The sequence below is a fragment of the Hibiscus syriacus genome, unplaced genomic scaffold (genome assembly GCF_006381635.1).
Source record: "Hibiscus syriacus cultivar Baekdansim isolate YM2019G1 unplaced genomic scaffold, ASM638163v2 tig00112614_pilon, whole genome shotgun sequence".
Classification (NCBI taxonomy): Eukaryota; Viridiplantae; Streptophyta; class Magnoliopsida; order Malvales; family Malvaceae; genus Hibiscus; species Hibiscus syriacus.
This window is the reverse complement of record NW_024063369.1, coordinates 305,238-324,916: the sequence shown is the minus strand read 5'-3', so window position 1 is coordinate 324,916 and position 19,679 is coordinate 305,238. Positions and strand designations below refer to the sequence as shown.

Genomic DNA, 19,679 nt, shown 5'->3' with positions numbered 1-19,679 from the left:
TTTAAAAGTTAGGGACTAAATTATGAAGTTGTAAAAGTTCAAGAACTAAAAATTTAAATTTTTAAAAAAGTTATATTTTGGGTCAGTAAATAAGTAGTTCAGTCGAAGATAATTATTTTAATGGGTTTCAGATTTTTAATACGGAGTTTGCATAAAAGTCTATTAAAGGATGAAGATCTATATAATACTCGGATAATCAGATCGAAAAATTATATGGATATTTATTAAAAAAATTGGAAGGAAGGTAGTTTTGGGTTAGAAAAATTATATGGATATTTATTACAAAACGCCACTAAGGTACAGTCAACAAAAGTTGGAAGGAAGAAAGTTTTGGGTTAAAAAAATTATATAGATATTTATTACAAAAACGCCACTAAAGTACATGATTATTCTAGCATTTATTACAAAAATGCCACTAAAGCACATTACTATTGTGATGTTTATTACAAAAGCACCACTAAAATATATGACTAGTAAGGTAAAGGGTTGAACAATTTGCAACGTTTTCCCAACAAACGTCACCAAAGTACGTGTTAGTAGTGACATTTTTGCAAAAATGCCATTGTATATCAGTCTATAACGGCGCTTTTTTACATAAACGCTACTAAATTACGAATTTTTAGCGGTTTTTTTAAAAACACCACAAATTTTATCATTTTGTGGCATTTTCTCTCTCTAGAAACGTCACTATATGTAAAAGTTAACTTAAAATGCCGCTACAAATATATTTTGTTGTAGTGATTTTGTACAACATTGTTTGTTTATTTGATGACATAACTTATTTTATACATTGTAAAATAAAATAGACATAAATGAAACATATCGATATTTCGATTTTGACTTGAAAAAAAAATTAATATTATGCTAATTGATTACGAATAATTTATTTTTTTTCAATAAAATGTAAATATAATTATAAATATACAAATATTATAGTAATTATCATTAAATATATAACAATGATATTATACTATTTATCATATGTCAAATTAAATTAATTTTTTAATCTTAAATTCGATTCTCCTTTTTACCGGATTAAATCAAAATCTATTAAATTTAAATAATTTAATTATCCTATAGAGTAGTATAACATATGATCCTTTGAAGATGATATAGTGATTTTATTTTCCAAGACAAAATTTGAAGTATTAAATAAAGAGGGATTAGTTTTATTATACTTTAAAGAGGTCGCATAGAATAAAGAATTCTGGCGTACTAGGATTTGTTTTTAATAAAACAAGGTATTGCCATGCTTTAAGCTTTGTTTTTGCTGTATTATTAATTTTTTAAATACATATTTAGAAAAATTTTAACTATTTATTGTGTAGTTTTCAAGTTTTTATCTAAATATCTGGTCAACGACATTAAAATTTTAATATTTCTCTAAATTTTCATGTTCAGTCAACATAAAGTAATGGAGTATTTCTCTAAACTAGGTGACCATACAATTTTTACTTGTGTGATTAAATTGATAACACCTTAGAAGTTGAGTGATCATTTAAACATTATACCTTAGATTAATTTATAAATGACGTGGCGAAAACGAGATCCAAGGCCATTAGCGGTTGGAGCTAAAGGACAACGAGGCAATCACAGCCCCCAAGCTCACTGTCGCGATTGCTTCTTTGGTTACGTGCCTTTTTTTCCACGTGCAGTCTTCCATATAATTCACCCCCACTCGCTACCACTTTTATACTCGCCACGCGAGGCACACAGTTGTTCCTGTCTAAAAATCCTCGCCTGTTCCAACGCGAGTACAATATTCACATCCCCACCCACATCACTTTCCACATTGAAGTTTCAGTTTACCACTCTGATTTAATGACGTCATGCCTAGATGCCAGATCAGCAAATTGCCCCACGCGGAACCGCCATTCTCGCACGGTCTCTGCACATTGAGCTGACAAAACATTATTGGCCGTTCGATCTCACGGAGATTGTTAAATCGAACGGATGTTAATTTCCTATAGCCATCGAACTAAATCTCTATCGTTGATTTCTATATGGGTCCCACTTAAAAGAATTCGTCGACCAATTGATCATTTCGGGCCCACCAATTCCCATGTGAATGCGCAACTCCTTTCTGCACTGCACTACACTACAATAAAAAAATACGGGCAACCGGCCAAAACCGGCTTCCTTGTCATACTTTATGGTACAAGGGAAAGATATTTCATTTGAGTAAACCAGCCAATGGGTTATCGACAAGTGTGCTGTCTGAGGTGGGATCCACTAAAAGAAAATGTGATGCCTTTTTTCACATTGCTTACCCACGCGCCAGATGAAACTGAAGATTAGATACCGCCACCCTAAAGATGTAGATCAAATGGTCTATGTTAGATCACCCAGTGCTTATTTTTAAATTTAGCCTACATGTGCGTTAAATAAATTAAATTAAAATTTATCTCTGTCACATTAAAAATTGTAAAAATATTTTATACAAACCATATTTTCCTTTAAAAATAATAAAATAAGATCCTATATGTTTTGATTACAAAATTGGTACAAGGTTTTACGTGTATTTTTAAGGGTCAATTACGTATTTAGTACATATTTATCATTTTTTATTTGTTTTAATATTTAAATTTTTATTTTTCTCAAAAGCATATATAAACTTTAGTTTTTGTATCATTTTAGTACTAATATTCAAAATTTAAAAAATGTAACATTAATTTCTAAAAAATTGAAAATTTAGGTATTAAAACAAACCAAAATTGATAATTTAAATACTAAATTCATTAAATTTTTAAAGGTGTGTACTAAAATTAAATAAAAACCAACATTATATATGATTTTTGAGAAAATTAAAACTTTAGATAATAAAACGTATCAAATAGTTTCGATATTAAATATATAATTTATCGTACTTTTAAATAGAAGATAGTTTTAATTTAAATAAATAAATTTAATTTTTTATATTAGAATGGGCCAACCCTTAATTTCAAAGTGAGTAAGGTTGTTGATATTCAAATTATCATATATTGAATATTATGTACAACGCCTGAAACGTGGCGAGTTAGTGGTTATTTGCCATATTCCAATCAGGAAAGTGACGTGTCTGTCATGTAGGCATCTAGAATTCACATCTGTCGAGAAAAATGAACGGCCAAGATCAACCCATTTGCACGAAGGAAAATCATGGACCGTCAAAATCATGACCAGCACTGGAATTGGTATCCACTTTCACGCGAGTGAAAGTTAATATTAAAAAAAAATTAAAAAAATGAGAGTACAAATTGATTAACAGCTGGCCGCTCAAAGTTAGTTAATATTATTTTCTATGAAGTTTCTGATTAAATAATAATAATAATAATAATGTATTGAATTACATCCATATCATCTTAATTAGCTGACCTTATTCTCATATGTAATGGGATAAGGGAGTAGGATAGTAGGTTGTCTCCAACGTCAGGTTGAGAACAACTTCCGTAAGAGATTTTCGAATTATGAAATGTCCTCCGTGGGACTCGATCCCACGATTTCAAGATTAAAAACCTTGTGCTATACCAACTAAGCTGGATGATTATTTTAAGAATAACCCAAAAGAAAAAAATGATAAGAGGATATTAAAATAAGTTTAAATAATTATTTTAGTCATTTAAGTTTTAAAAGTTGTAAAATAATCATTAAGTATAATAAATTATAACAATATTTATTAAATTATATTAAACTATCATAAAATAATTATGAAAAATTAAAATAATTAAATTTCTACATTCATTATAACATTAGAGTGATTATTTTATAATAATTTGGTAAATATAATAATTATTTCATAATTTTAAAACTTTAGTGACTAAAACATTTGTTTGAACATAACTTAATGACCCTGTAGTGTATTTTACCCAAGTAAAAGACGAGATAAGATATTTTTTTTCAGCACAGAAAGCAAAAAGTCAGGTTAAAAAAATCAGAAAAGCACTCGCTGAGAATAAATATAAGGACGTAAAAGAGAGAACGGTGAATTCTTATCTTTAGACATTTTACTTGTGGAAGTTCTCAAAATCAATTCTTTTCGCCGGAAACGACGGCGAATTTGTTAACGGCCGGTTGTTCTCGTTGGAAGTTTTTATTGTTGTTGAGATTTTGATTGAAAAGTATATATATTATGGAGAGAAAGAAAGAAGGAAGAAGAGGATTGCCTAAACGTCGTCAACGAAGCAATAATCTCCGATGTTCACCTGGTTTTAGACTTTTTCTCTCTTAACTTTTCATTTTTATCTGTGAATAAACTTTTTTTTTCATTTTAGTTTGAGTTTGTTTGATTAATAATTTTTTTCTTGTTTTTTTTTCTTGTTGCTTGCAGAAGGTGGAGAGATGGAGATTCAGGAAAGGGTGAGGCTGAGGGAGCGAATAAGCAAGAGAGAAAGAGACCGAGATTTGTCGAATCGGAGTAAGCGTCGGCGACAAAATAAGGTGGACGGAGATGAAAGTACGGAGGAAAGTTCAGGTGAAGAAGAAAAAGAAGATAACGAAACCCAGCAGCTCAGTATCCGTAAAATCTCACTTTCAACTAGAATTTCTGGGCAAGCAGCAGCCCATTCGAAGGCCACCGATGAAATGATGAGTTTTCCAGTTCCTAGAAAAGCTCGCTCAGGTACCAAAATTGGTGTTTTTTTAATGATTTTTATTTAGATATAACAGATGGAGCTGATTTTTTCTTTTGGTTTTCTTTTTCAGCTTCAGTGAAAAGGTCACATGAGACTTGGTTAGCTGAAAATGGTGGCTTAGACGATGAACAACACCATTTGCGAGCTTCGTTGTCGCCCGTTCGTCGGAGCGTTGAATCTGACCGAGTTTCATCGTCTTCATCAAATGGTTCAGCTAGGAAGAAGATGGTCAGCTCATGCTTTTGATCTTAAATTTTTTCCTTCTTTTAGTGTTTGACGAAATTGAGAGGATTTAGCTGTTTTTGGGTTTCTTTTTCGAGACATCGCAGAAGACAAATGGACCCAAGAATCGACTCCCAAAGGCGACCAAGTCGTCGATCTCAGTTCAAGAAGATATCGAGATTGAAATCGCAGAGGTTCTTTTCGGATTGATGAAACAAACGCGTAGCTCCAAGAAGGAAGATAGCGCTGGAAATCCTTTGTCAAGGCTTGAATCTGAAGATGCAAATGTTTCCTCCACCGAAATTAAGCAGGATCCATTAATTGGCCATGGTTAGTACTCTTAGCATTCGATCCTTTTTCTAAAACGTTTTCTTTTTTCTTTATTTTTTTATTGGCTCTTGCAGCCTCGACGGAGAAGAAAGTCGAAGTTGTGGATTCTCTAACTCCGCCGAAAGTTGAGAATGAGCAGAAGGCAGAAACGGAACTTTGCTCACCGGAAAAGGGTCAAATTTCAGGACCTAATGCTGTAATTTCTGAAAACTGCGCTACTAAAACTGCATCAGCGGTGACCTCGTCACCGGAGAATGCAACTTTGATTAAGCGAGGAGATTCGAAACCATCCGTTGGAGAAACGAAACCTGTGGATAGAGACGTGACTGAAAAGGAATCGGGTAATTCGGATGTTGATTTCCAGAATCCTACTGCAATCAAACTGTAAGCATCAAAGATTCTTTTTTTCCCCTCCTTTAACTAGTGCTCTCAGGATATCTGATTTCTTTTTAAATGGTGTGGGATACTAATAGAATATCCAAGGAGAGAAGAGCGGAAAGCCAGCTTGAGAAGAAGTTCAAGATCGATTTGATGGTGAGAATTTCCATTCTCTCGAAAACTTCTTTTTAGATTGCTGTTCGAATTTCTGAAGAAAAAGCGTATTGAGTAAGGCCACCTTTTCCCGACAGGCTCCTCCGGCGGTATCATCTCCGGTAAAGGATTGCTATGTGGATTTCACATTGGATCCTAATTGCAAGGCTCGGGAAATAGAGTTGGTGAGTGACCTTCGATTCTTCTTATGTTTCCTCCTGATTTTTGTTCAGTTGAAATTCATTTTTCTTACTTTTCGTTTTCGATGTAGAAGGCGGAGACATTGGCTAAGGACGAAGCAAATGCTGTGAAGAAAGAAGCGAGAGCAGATGATGGTAAAGACAAGAAGATGGTTACTATGACCGAGAAACAAGACTCGTTGAACCTTAATTTGGAGAAGCCGGATCAAGCTGCTAGTGATTGTTGTATATCTGAGCAAGGTCAAAAGCAACAGCTACCTAAAGTGCCGCAAACAGGTAATTTTGATATGTTTAAGGTTTGACTCACTGTGTTGCTCAATGAATCCTACTTGTTAACTTTAGCTCTTGGTTTTCTTGAGTTATGATAAGACGAGTGTACTAATTGATCCTCGTCTCTTATTCAGCTCAATCTAGTTCCGTGCACCTGCCGAATGGTTTGCCACCTTTAGGGTAAGCTATCACAACTTTGTTCCGGACCTGCATTTTTGTTGTTGTTAAATAATGTGGTTGTATTCTTCATTTTTGTTTCTAAGTAATTTTAAATTTTATTTTTATAACAGGTATATGCCTTCCTTCCCGACAATTTCACCCTTGGATGCAAGCGGTAGATCATCCACGGCATTGCAGGTATGAATTGCTGATTTCCTTGCTTGGCCAAAGGTTTAAATATATGGCTCAGGTTATTTGTTGCATATTTTCTTGGCATTAAATTAACCGAGTTTCTATCGGAAATACGCAGCCTCTTCGTTTCTCACTTTCCCAACCTCGGCCTAAAAGATGCATCATGCATCATTACATTGCTCATAACATACAATTACACCAGCAGTACGCAAAAGTGAACCATTTTTGGCCACCACCGGCCAGTTTTGCTTCTCTATCTGGGGCCAAGCCCAGCTATCTTAATGTGGTGCCATCTGCGGAAACTTTGACTCTTGGAAATCCATTAGTGAATCTAATCCCTGCAGAGGAGAAAAGTAAGGTTGCAGCGAGCTTTCCTGGTCTTACCAGGAAAGATAAAACCTCTGAATGCACTAAGGATATGGCACAGATAAAGCAGGCGGCGTTTCAAAAGGCTTCTCAACCAGTATCTGCTGGTAACTTGATGGTATGTCATACTTTTTAAGTTAATGAAGAATCCTTGCAACTCCCTTTTCGTTAAATTTGTTCTAAGAATTTCTCATTTTCAAGTCTTGATTTTCTTTTTCATCATGTTGCAGCATGGCCCTGCGTTCGTCTTTCCTTTGAGTCAGTATCAAACAAGTGCAAATCAATCTGGCCCTTCCAAACCTGCTACCTCTACTAGTAAAGCATCCTCGACTGATAATTCGACACCTGGAATCTCGACTAGCTCTACGGTGTTACCAGGGGTAGCAGCAGCTGTGAGCTTTAATTACCCAAATTTGGGGTCTAACCAACCTCCATACTTGACTATAATACAGAACAATGGTTACCCGTTTTCTATCTCTGCTCCTGCTGGAAACCCGTCTGCAATTAGAGGACCAACCCCCAGTCAAGTATTGCCTTTCTATAATGGGCCTTTCAATTCTTCTCAGATGTTCCATCCTCAACTTCAACAGCAGCTAGCTTGCTCTCAGCCTCCAGTTCAACCGGCTTATCAAAATGCAGTCTCGTCAAGCGGTTCATCATCATCCCACAAGCAACCAGAAAGTCAGCAACCGCGGGGTGGACAAGTTTGTGCCAATAATTTTCTGAGCTCAAAAAGCATGCATTCACAGCAGTTGCAGGAGCATAAGATGCTTTCATCCAATCAATCTCGTAAAATGGAGCATGAGATGAGTGGTGGAGAGCATACAACTGCGAACGCACAGAAAAAGGTTCATGGTCAGAACCCACCAGTTCATCATCAGCCACTCAACTTTGCGCTAGTACCCTCTGCATCGGTGGGTGGAGGCACAGTTGATCTCGTTCCTCCTCAAGCATTTGCCATGTCATTTGCCTCTTTTTCCGGAAACAACAAAGGTTCAAATCTCAACTTCTCATCTATGGCTCAGAACCCCACAATTTTTCATAGCCTACCTGAGATGGGTAGGCAAGGATACCAAGTTGCACCTGTACCACAAGCTGCACAGCAGAAGAATCACCAAGGATCTGATGGGAAGAGTGGATCTAGTTCAACCAATACGGATGATGTTAAGAAGGCAAGTTCAGGGAAGCCACATAAGACAAACGGTCAGACATATGTTTTTGACAATTCAGCAAAATCTTTGAATTTTGTATCCTCTCCTGTCACTGGAAATTGGCCTCCATGCTCCTCCATCGCGACTATGGTATCTGTAAATCCTCCCATTGTTCCCAACTCTTCAAATTCCCATCCACAGCTGCTTCAACATCAGAAGCAGCACACGGCGCAACATCAGCAGCAGCAGCCTGCTGCAGCTTCTCGAAGCAAAACTCAGACAACCAACACCATGCCTGAATCTTCCATTGCTGCCAAGTTTTCTAGCAATGCTGCTATATTCTCGCAAAGTGTGCCCCAAAGCAACCCTGCTGCACAATCAAACCCGTGGAAAAACCCAGCTAGAACTCCAACTTCCCCTGGCAACAATGTTAAATTCTTTCCCCAGCAACCATTGAAGCCTCCACAAGGCCAAACACAAATATTGTTCGGGGTGAATACCAAGTCCGGGTTATTGCCACAGGGACAAGAAATACCTACAGCAGCGGGTCCGCATCGGATGTGATTGTCAGTTCTCATCAAACTAGCTCAACAAGCAGCAGAGCGAGAATTCTTCTGCTGATACACCAGTTGCAAGGAGAAACGTACTCCAATCTTGATTACATTGCCCCTTCCACCTTTCGGAGTTCTGAGTTACTGAAAGCAAACTGCATTTAGTATTTTATCGCTAGAGCAGATGAAATTGTCAAGGGACCAGGTGTAGGACGCATTACAAAGATTTTTTGAGGGGGACCAAGGTCTTTATGTTTAGTGAAAAAGCACCACATGGGTTTTTTTATGGTTGAGGAACCAGAGGACTTCTCACAATCACTTGGGGTTCTTGATCTTAAGTAGGGAGGATAATGCTAAGATGGAGGGTTGGGTCCCCTAGTTTTGAAGTAGGAACCAAAGTTTTCTTTTTCTTTTATTTTTTTTTGGGGGTGGGGGGACCAACCAATACCCATAATGTGGGTCTTCATGGTTGGGTGTTAGATGAGGTCATCATTATTTTTATTGGTTTAATGTGATGCTGACGTGTAAATAGGATAACCATTTGCTAAGAAGACAATATTCTTAGTTTCATTATATGTGAAAAATTGACCTCTAGGTTTGTTCATTTCCTTTGCTTTTGGTTGTAGGGGGGCATTAGGCATATTTCGAAGTCATTTACCCCCAACTTTTGACTCAACACTTTCATGCTTCAACGCAAGCTTCCTTAAAACAGTGTATCAGTGTTACACAAACTCATTTACCATTGTAACAGATGGGAAAAGACATGGGAAAGGTAAAGGCAAATCCAATAACCAAATAATATCAGTAGAATGTTAGCATTATACGATACTGCCAAAAGCTTCAGTCTCTTTCAAAAATACTTTGTTAACGCCATTTCAACCGCTTGGCAAACGGTATCGACTTACAGTCGGCTCTAGCAGATTAGGAAAGGGTTTCTTCCTAGAGTATGCAGGCTTAAGTTTAGGGTTTCGATATCCAAGGTTCAGGATTTAGGGTTTATATTAGGTGGGTGATAGAGTTGCCAACTTGCCATGTGCCCCTTAAGAAGTCATTGAATAATATGTAGGTTAAATTACACATTTAGTACCACAATTATCACTTTTGTTCTGTTTTACTCATCTAATTATTTTTTTAAATCATACTTAATGTTGTATTTTAATTTTATTTTAGTTACTCTCCGTTAAAAAAGTTAACAATATTATTGACATAATATTTTTTTCAAATTTTTTTCATTGATAATAATAAGTCAGTATCAATGTTTATTTTTTACGAGTGAATGACCAAAATAAAATTAAAACTTAACGATAAGATATTTTTTGAAATAAAAAAATGGAGTAACTAATCAGAACAAAATTGATAATTAAGAAACCAAAATATATAATTTACCCTAATATATATAATGATATTTCTTGTTAATATAATTAAAAATATCCTAAATAGAATTAGGATGTTTTTTTTTCCTAAACACAAACTGACATCAGTCCCGCTTTTATCCTTCCTAGAATTCTTTTCATCTAGCCCCAAGCTTGAATTTTAAAAGAAACTTGTCTTTTACAAAATTAAATCAGAGCAAAATCTTAAAAAAAAATGGATAATTTGAGGAGTTTTGCCTCCTGTACTCCTCAAAGTTTAATCCTTTTAGGGTTTTCGCCTCCAGGTGACCGGGAAAGGTTGCGGTTTTGTGGTCGATCGCGGTCGTAGACATCATAACTGGGACTGCGCCGACGGCGGCGGCAATTGATAGAATCATTGGATTTCTCGCTGTGAAAACGCTGCCTTCTTTCAGGAACTTCTGGAGGGCTTCGTCTTCTAATATTCAGGAGAACCAGAACGATTACGCTGTTGGTTACCCTTGCGGCTTTGCTGGTCGCGTTCGTATACTTCATAGCTTGGGCTACGACGGCTGTGGCGGGGGTAATCGGGCGAAACATCGGATTCAGAAATGTAGCGACCGTTCTCCCGAACAGATTCGTGCCTTCGTCCCGGAACTTCGACGGTGGACGTCAAGCGGCCCATTGGAATCCAATCAAACGGCGTTTGCGATTTGAAGATCGCTCTTCTTTTTGCAATTTTTTTTCAAAATAGAGCAAAGGGAATCAGACCATGTCCATTGAAAATTTTATGATGAACCTGAAAAGAAGATAACAATTTAGGGGGGAAAATATGAAAATTAATACTTGCCAAGCCAAAACCGACATTGTAATTAAAGGAGTCGAAAGCCTGTTGAGGCCCAAGTCCGAATGAAAGTGGACTAGCCCAATGCCTATAGAATTGTGAAAATTTTAATTAATAATATATATATGGCCGAACCCGATCTAATCAAATTTAAGGAAAATAAAATTTAATCAGAAATTTAAATTTTATAATAGATAAATAAATTGATCTATGGTGGCAAACGGGTAACTCGGATTGGGTCATTTCGGGTTTAAGCTTAATTCAAGTTGGACCGAGTCGGGTTATTTTGAATTTCAGTTTTGTTCTGGTCTGTAGTAAGTTGGGTCGGGTCAATATTGGATCTGTTGATTCAGGTCGGATCAAATCGAATCGATTGATTTTTAGGTTGGGTCAATATCAGATCTGTTGATTTAGGTCGAATCAAATCAAATCGATTGATTTTTTTGGTCGGATCAAAATCCGGTCAACTATTTTTTGTCTGGGTCAACTTCAGATTTTCGGGTCAATTTAGATTGAGTAGGGTTGAGTCAAATCAAGTATATATAAAATTATTGATATATTTTTATAAACTATTTTTTTTTTAAATTATCATTTGTGTTCAATTTCATTCAAATTCAATTATTATTTAGATATTATAATTTAACTCAAATTCGATTTATAGGATATGTTAAAGATTGTGATTTTTTTATTGATATGAACTTAAAAGTTTATTTTACAATCTATTTGATTAAAAAAATAAATTTTTTAATTATAAATTTTATTATATTTAAAATTTTAAACTAGATATTTAATGTTTAATTATAAATATAATATTTTTTATGAAATTTAAAAGTAATAATAATATAATATTTATGTTTAAATAAATATTATTATAAATATATTTATAAATGATATTATATTATTATATCATTGATAAATATTTTTAAATTAATAATGAGTTAATTGCATCATATGTTCCTAAACTATGACTTTCATTTTAAATTAGTCCTTAAACTTTTAAATATTCTAATTTCATCCTTAAAATATGACTCTCATTATAAATTAGTCCTTAAACTTTTTAACATTCAAATTTCATCCCCAAACTATGAATTTCATTCTAAATTGGTCCCTAAACTTTTAGATATTTTAATTTCATCCCCAAATTCATCCAAATGTGTAATCCATTTCAACCATAGTTTAACCTAAATTTTATTTTATTTTATTTTTCAAACATATAATAATATAACTTGCCTAATGATTTTATTAACAAGGGATGTGATTAGTATATACGAATAATTTAGGATAAAATTGAAATATTCAAAAAGTTTGGGAACCAATTTAGGATGAAGCTCATAGATTGGGGATGAAAATGAAATGTTCAAAAGTTTGAGGACTAATTTAGAATAATAGTTATAGTTTAAGGATGAAATTAAAATGTTTAAAAGTTTAGGGATTAATTTGAAAATGAGGGTCATAGATTGAGAAAATATGATGTAATTAACTCATTAATAATTCATAATTTGATTTAAATAAATTGAAAACCAATTTAATAAGTTAGTTTAGTATTTTTATACACTTTAACTCAATTATTGAGTTAAAATCAGGTACATGTTCGAGTTACTTTCGGTTCGGGTTGCTTTTAGTTTGGCTAAAATTAGGGTCGTTTCAGTTCGGGTTACTTTTGGTTTGACTAAAATTCGGGTCTGTTTCGATTCAATTCGGTTTTTTAGGTTTCCGGTCAAATTTGAGTCATCATGTTCGGGTCTATTTCGATTCTCGATTTGAGTAAATCGATTCAAATAATCGGATTCAAGTCAAATTTGTCTGGTCTAATCATATCAAAATCTGTTTGAATACATATTTTTTATCACTATACATAATTAAAAATAAATATTAAATTGATTAAAAATCAAATCTGCCATTATATGATATATCTATATTTAGATAATAAAAAATCAACCAATTTATATTAAATTATTAAATTATAATGTTCATCACTCGATTTTTGACTAAATTATACAAACGATCCCCTAATTATAGGGTATTACTTTGTTGAGTCATTCGACTATTAAAAGTTATAAAACAATCATTGACTATAAGGTGTTGCTTTGTTGAGTCTCTCGACTATTAAAAGTTACAAAATGATCACTCGACTATTCATATGTTCCAAGCTCATTATTTTTCATCAAAAAATCGACGGCAATCTAAGTTGGACGTTAACATCCTGATTGAGATATGATAAATTATGATTCCAAAATTTTAAACGACTATCACATCTCAGTCAATAGGTTAACGTGTTTCAAAAATTAATTTACACTATGATATGATAGACGACACTAAAATATTTGTAAAAAAAAAGGTTAAATTTTCCTAATGGTTTCTTGGCTTCCCTTTGTACGTAAGGGTTATAAATTTGGTTGGGATGACAATAGATTAGGGTTTATGGACTTCTGGATAATGATTGATGACTGATTTAGTGCTGGAACGATCAACTAGTTTGATTGTTAGTGGTGAATTTGATGGGTATAGATAATATCGATTTGATGGTGTTTTGGTGGAGGCAATGATGTTAATAAAGTGGGTCATGGACAACAAGAATAACAGGTAGTGGAATTCGAGTGAAACCAAGGCAATTCGTATTTAAGAAGTAAGAATAGATGGTTTACTATATCAAGAAACGAGCCGAGCGATTTCAGTAGTAAAAGAATTATTGTTATTTCTTGAAATTTCGAGTTCAAGCATAAAAAATGTCAGAGGTGATTACAAGTGGTAATATATGTTATAAAGATCCTCAATCATTTACGATAAACGTTCAAATATTCTGCAGTCAATAATGCTCGAACTTAAAAACTTCTAAAAATAACAACCGTTCTCTTTTTTTTAATTGTAAAGATAGAATAAAACAAATGTCTCATAGCATATCCAACTTATCAAAATATAGAATAGACAAAAGAGAATCAAATGGTTCAGTAAAGCAAGACAAGTTGTAGCAAGGGAGATTTTCAAGCTTAGCGATTGTATCTTCGGTTTTATTTTCTCCACGGGATAATCATCTCTTTAATTATTGAGGGTATTTAATTTGTGTATTTGAAAATTTTAAAATCTAACAAATATCATCAATGATATTTAATACAATAATTGATCACGATACATAAGTAATCAAACTTTAAATTAATGTCTACATAATTTAAAAAAACATTAAAAAACTATATAATCAAACATTAATTTAGAGGTTATTGATTTGAGCCAATGCTGCAGGGTGTTTATACAATATAAGTGGTTACAAAAAAATTTCCAAAAGAACATGGTAAACTACATAAATGACCACATAACTATGGGTCAAGTTGCAAAATGACCACAATTTTTAAAATTGAGACAATATACCACTAAACTGTTTAAATGAGTTTAAAATGGTCACATGACGTTAACATTTAACGGAGTTGTTTATGTGACAGTTAAAAATTGGTATAATTAGGGCACAAGTCCTTGTAAAGTTACATATTTGAGATGCTGACACCCAACTTTATTTTCTTCCATTTTGGTCACTACTTGTATATGATTTGTTTTCTTGGATTTTCATTTAATCTAATTTGATCCCGATTTTGTTTTTAATTTGTCTAATGCCTTAATTTGAGAATTAACTTTAAAATCTTTTATTTTAGTCATGTATTAAATTTGTAGATTAAATCCTCTAGATTTTAGAATTAATCAATTTGATCACCAAGAATAACGTTAATTCTTAATTAGGTCTTACTTTCAATTTAATTTAATAAATTTATTTCTCCAATCAAATTATGACACATGTGACAATCTTATGATTATAATTTGAATATTAACTATAATATAAAAATATATATTTTTCATCACTAATTATAATATAATATATATTATAATTTGAATAGTAAATTATTTTTTTAATGATTTCATATATAATTATTAAAAAAATAAATATGAAAACAGTAATTTTAGTTTAAAAATATTAAAATCTTAAATCAATTATAAATAAATTATTAGATTTATTTTAATGATTTAAGTGTTGTCATATTCTCAATTAACTTAATAATATGAAATATTAATTATATCATATTAATTATTAACTATATTATGTAAATTATATCTCCCTAAAATCACAATAATTTCATAATTAATAAAAATCATCTAACTTTACCACGAGGACTCCTCAACATAAGCCACTAACTCATGTATATCAAAGTACGAATATGAGAGGAAGAAGATGATGTGAAAGTATGTTTGAATTCATATTTTTTTCTCTTGACAAATGACATATTTTCTCACATCTAGGTCCTTATATTTTGTACGTTTTACAGTTTAGTCACTCTATTTACTCCTTCAAAGTCCTACCACTAGGGTTGTTCAAAACCGGGTACCCAAAATTTTTGGGTATCAAAATTTTGGCCCGTGTCCCAGCCCATTACATCTGAGTATCCGTAAAACTTGGGTACCCGTATTTTCAGGTCACGATACCTGGTTTATATTTTTTTTATTTTTTAGAATTATATTATTTAAAAATATATATATATAGAAGAAAAATTCTAAAATTTAAAGGTTTGTAATATATAATTCACACATAAAGTTAAAAAAATCAAATTAAATAATTGAAAAAAATATTAAAAATTAAAACAAAAATTATAATTAAATTTCAAATGTTTTGAAATTAAAATAAATATTTTAAAAAATGATTTAGAATGTTAATGTGAAATAATGTAAGAAATTAATAATTTAGAATGTTATGATGGCAAAATTTATGAAATTAGGAATTTAGAATGTTAGAGTGAGATAATTTGAGAATTATAAATAAAAATTTAATAAAAAATAAAAATAATATCTATATATATATAATAAACCAGGTACCAAGTATGCATGTACCCAATTAAATGAAATTTTGTTATATTAAGTTGAAATTAATATCTAAATAAAAATTAAGAATTAAAGTTAATCTTGGTGATCAAATTGATTAAGTCTAAAATCTAGGGGATTTAATCTACAAATTTAATACATGACTAGAATAAAAGATTTTAAAGTTAATGATCAAATTAAGGCATTAGACAAATTAAAAACAAAATCAAGATCAAATTGGATTAAATGAAAATCCAAGGAAGCAAATCATATATAAGTAGTGTCCAAAATAAAAGAAAACAAAGCAGGGTACCAGAGCCACAAATATGTAACTTTACATGGACCCTCACCCTAGTCATACCAATTTTTTCAATTGTAAACATCTCTGCTAGATGTTAGTGTCGTACGACCATTTTGAATTCATTTAAATAGTTTAGTGATATATTTGTCATAATTTTAAAAATGATGGTCATTTTGTGACCTGACCCATAGTTATATGGTCATTCATGTAGTTTACCCAAACAAAAATTCATAGTCTAAGATTTAGTGATTAAGTTGAAAAATATTTAAACTTTAATAGTTAAAGTAAAAATAATGGTAAGGTTAAGTGGTTAAAAGTTTAATTTACCCTAAATAATTGAGGTTAAAATTTTCCGCCACTATAAAATGGAATCACGAGCCGACGGGACGGGCAACACTTTTCACTTCATGAGGTTGAAGTGAGCGAAAAATCTAAATTTCCCATTTGTCTTGAATTTTCTATTCCCTTCCGATCGTATATCTTCTTCATCTCTCTCATTTTCTTGGCGACCCGCAATTCTGGGACAGGTTCTCATCAGAATTCGGAAGTGAACTGTAAGAAATTGTTTTCAGTACTCTGATAAGATTCCTTTAAGTGATGCGCGCTCTTTTTTTGGGTTCATTAATGGAGTGCTTCTGCGCATCTTAATTATGCAAAGAAGACAGGTGAATGTTGAATATTGGTTCTGTTTTAATGCATAGACTCCATTGCTGGGCTTTGTTCTGTTGATTACTGATGATATGATTCTTTACCTCTTAAGTTTTCGCTTAGGTATAATATCTATATTTACCGGCTGACGTAAAATGAAATTCCTTAATGTTTCAGCCCCTCGTTCTTCTCGTTATAATAATAATAATTGGGCTTGAAGGGTGATATAAATGTTAATTTTATAGTGCTGGGACTTGGATGAATCTATTTCATGCTCTTCATGTCGCCAAAAGTAAACAATAGTCCTCTTGATGTTAGAACTTTGATCCAATTCATTTATTTTAGTTTTCAATTGCAAATGTATAGGTAAAACTGTTTGCAAGGACGAAAATTTGATGGAGCATTCACCGTTTCTTAAACTCAAGCACTGGCAATGGTGGGCTTTGGTGGCAATCAACTTTTTCTTCCTCATTGCTGGCCAAGCTGCTGCAGTTCTTCTGGGGAGATTTTATTATGATCAGGGTGGGAATAGTAAATGGATGGCCACTCTTGTGCAAACTGCTGGCTTCCCTGTCCTTTTTATCCCGTTGTTTTTCCTTCGCCCTTCTCCGGAAGCTTCAACTTCTTCCACCTGGCCTCCCATCAGAATTCTTGCTCTGGTTTATTTTGTTCTCGGGGCAGTCGTAGCCGGTGACAATATGTTGTATTCTGTTGGGCTATTGTACCTCTCAGCCTCTACGTATTCTCTCATTTGTGCAACTCAATTAGCTTTCAATGCAGTTTTCTCTTACTTTCTAAATTCACAGAAGTTCACTGCTTTGATCCTGAACTCGGTGGTTATCTTGTCATTGTCTGCTGCCTTAATCGCAGTTGATGATGATTCCGAAGGACCATCGGGAGTTTCCAAGAAGAAATTTCTCATCGGCTTCCTCGCTACCCTCGGAGCTTCTGCCCTTTACTCCCTTTTGCTTTCCCTTATGCAGCTTTCTTTTCAAAAGGTTTTGAAGAAGGAAACGTTTTCTGTTGTTTTGGAAATGCAAATCTATACATCGGTCGTTGCCAGTTGTGTGTCGGTCGTGGGCCTCTTTGCGAGCGGGGAATGGAAGAGTTTGCAGCACGAGATGCATGGCTTCGATGCCGGACGAGTTTCTTATGTGCTGACTTTGGTTTGGACTGCTGTAACTTGGCAAGTATGTGCTGTTGGTGTTGTAGGCTTGATTTTTCTCGTCACGTCTCTCTTCTCCAATGTCATCAGTACTCTTTCATTGGCCGTTACTCCTCTAGCTGCTCTGGTAGTTTTTCATGACAAAATGAACGGGGTGAAGGTAGTTGCTGTGCTTCTTGCACTCTGTGGTTTTGCCTCTTACATTTATCAAAATTATCTTGATGACACAAAGGCAAGGAGGCTTCGAACTGATGTTCGGGAAAGCCATGTGTAGACATCATTTTTTCATTTAAATTTATTATTATTATTAAATTTATTATTATTATTTTTATTAAATATTATTATTATTATATTATTATTAAATAATTATTACAAGCCCAAAGGACCCGGAGACCCATTTTACAAGCCCAAAACCCGAAGCCCGTTTACAATTCCAATCAGAAATGGCCTAACAGAAACCCTAAACCCAATTAGGGTTTCATTCTTCTCAGCCAGCCGCCAATGATCTCAGCCGTTGGATCTGAGAGATCCAACGGTCCACAGACGGTTCCAGCAAAGGAAACCCTAGGGTATCCTAACCCTAGGTTATCATCCGCCGTTTCCAGAAGCCCCGCGCAGCGCCGCCTCATGTTTCCAGAAGAGCTCAGCTGCCACCTCCAGGAGCTGTAGACATCATTTTTTCATTTAAATTTATTATTATTATTAAATTTATTATTATTATTATTATTAAATATTATTATTAGTATATTATTATTAAATAATTATTACAAGCCCAAAGGACCCGGAGACCCATTTTACAAGCCCAAAACCCGAAGCCCGTTTACAATTCCAATCAGAAATGGCCTAACAGAAACCCTAAACCCAATTAGGGTTTTATTCTTCTCAGCCAGCCGCCAATGATCTCAGCCGTTGGATCTGAGAGATCCAACGGTCCACAGACGGTTCCAGCAAAGGAAACCCTAGGGTTTCCTAACCCTAGGTTATCATCCGCCGTTTCCAGAAGCCCCGCGCAGCGCCGCCTCATGTTTCCATAAGAGCTCAGCTGCCACCTCCAGGTGTTCCACCCCGCTGTAGCCATGACATCACCGCCTCTTCGAAGACTCCAGAAGCATCACGCCGACCGTCCACGTTTCAGCTATGGGGTGAGTCACCACATAGTTTGGTGACTCACCAAAGTTTCCACTCTTTAACCAGTAAGAGAGGAGCACTGTGGTGGCTATAAAAGCCACCGTTACCTGCAAAATAAAAGAGGGGGGCAACAGAGACGAACCACGAACCCACAACCAGCAGAAAACCAAAACAGAAAACAAAGAAAGAAGAAAGAAACTTACCCTTGGAGCCTTGACCATCGCCGGAAGCACTAAACATCGCCGGAGAACAGAAAATACCGAAGGTATTTTCGTAGATTTACTTCGATTAGGAGTCTTTTAGGGAAAACAAAGACCGGAATCGGTCTTAGGGCGTTTAGATCTATACTTTAGGTAAATTTGGGAATTTCCGGCCACCGGAGGCGGTGGCCGGCGGCGGAACATGCCGCGGATCATGGTTGCCGGCCGGTGGTCAGCTCTCTCTCTGGGGAGAGAGTTTAGAGAGAGCAGAGAGAGCTTTCTCTCTCAGAAAAAGAAAGAAAAGAAAGAAATGGGAAAGCTTGGCCCTTCGGGCCAGGCGTTTAGGGTATATATATCCATTCCCGAACGACGTCGTTTTGGGAAGGGGTATATGCGTAATTTACATGTATGGCTAAACCCTTTCCGCAGTCACTCCGAGTTTGTAACATTACAAATTAGTCACTGAAAGCAAGTTTTGATTCTTTTAATTATGTCATTCAATTTTATTTTATTACATTTTAGTCATTATCAGTTTATATATATATTTAGGGTAAATAACTGATTTAGTACCTTATAATTTTATTAACATTTATTTTAACCCGATTAATTAAATAAGGCTAAATTACATTTTTAGCACTTAGAGT

The 19,679-nt window shown here is 34.2% G+C and overlaps 1 protein-coding gene and 1 pseudogene across 1 annotated transcript; both read left to right on the top strand.

Moving 5' to 3' along the window:
• Positions 1–3,989: 3,989 nt before the first annotated feature.
• Positions 3,990–9,152, top strand: LOC120182074 (annotated as a pseudogene).
• A 7,662-nt stretch (positions 9,153–16,814) lies between these two features.
• LOC120181982 (probable purine permease 11) lies at positions 16,815–17,981 on the top strand. Its single transcript, XM_039187011.1, has one exon. It carries the CDS (start codon positions 16,938–16,940, stop codon positions 17,979–17,981), a length of 1,044 nt encoding a protein of 347 aa, XP_039042942.1. The 5' UTR covers positions 16,815–16,937.
• Positions 17,982–19,679: the final 1,698 nt, after the last annotated feature.

Bases quoted from the DNA above. Each gene is read 5' to 3' on its own strand.
- LOC120181982 (XM_039187011.1), top strand. From the start codon at position 16,938: ATGGAGCATTCACCGTTTCTTAAACTCAAGCACTGGCAATGGTGGGCT.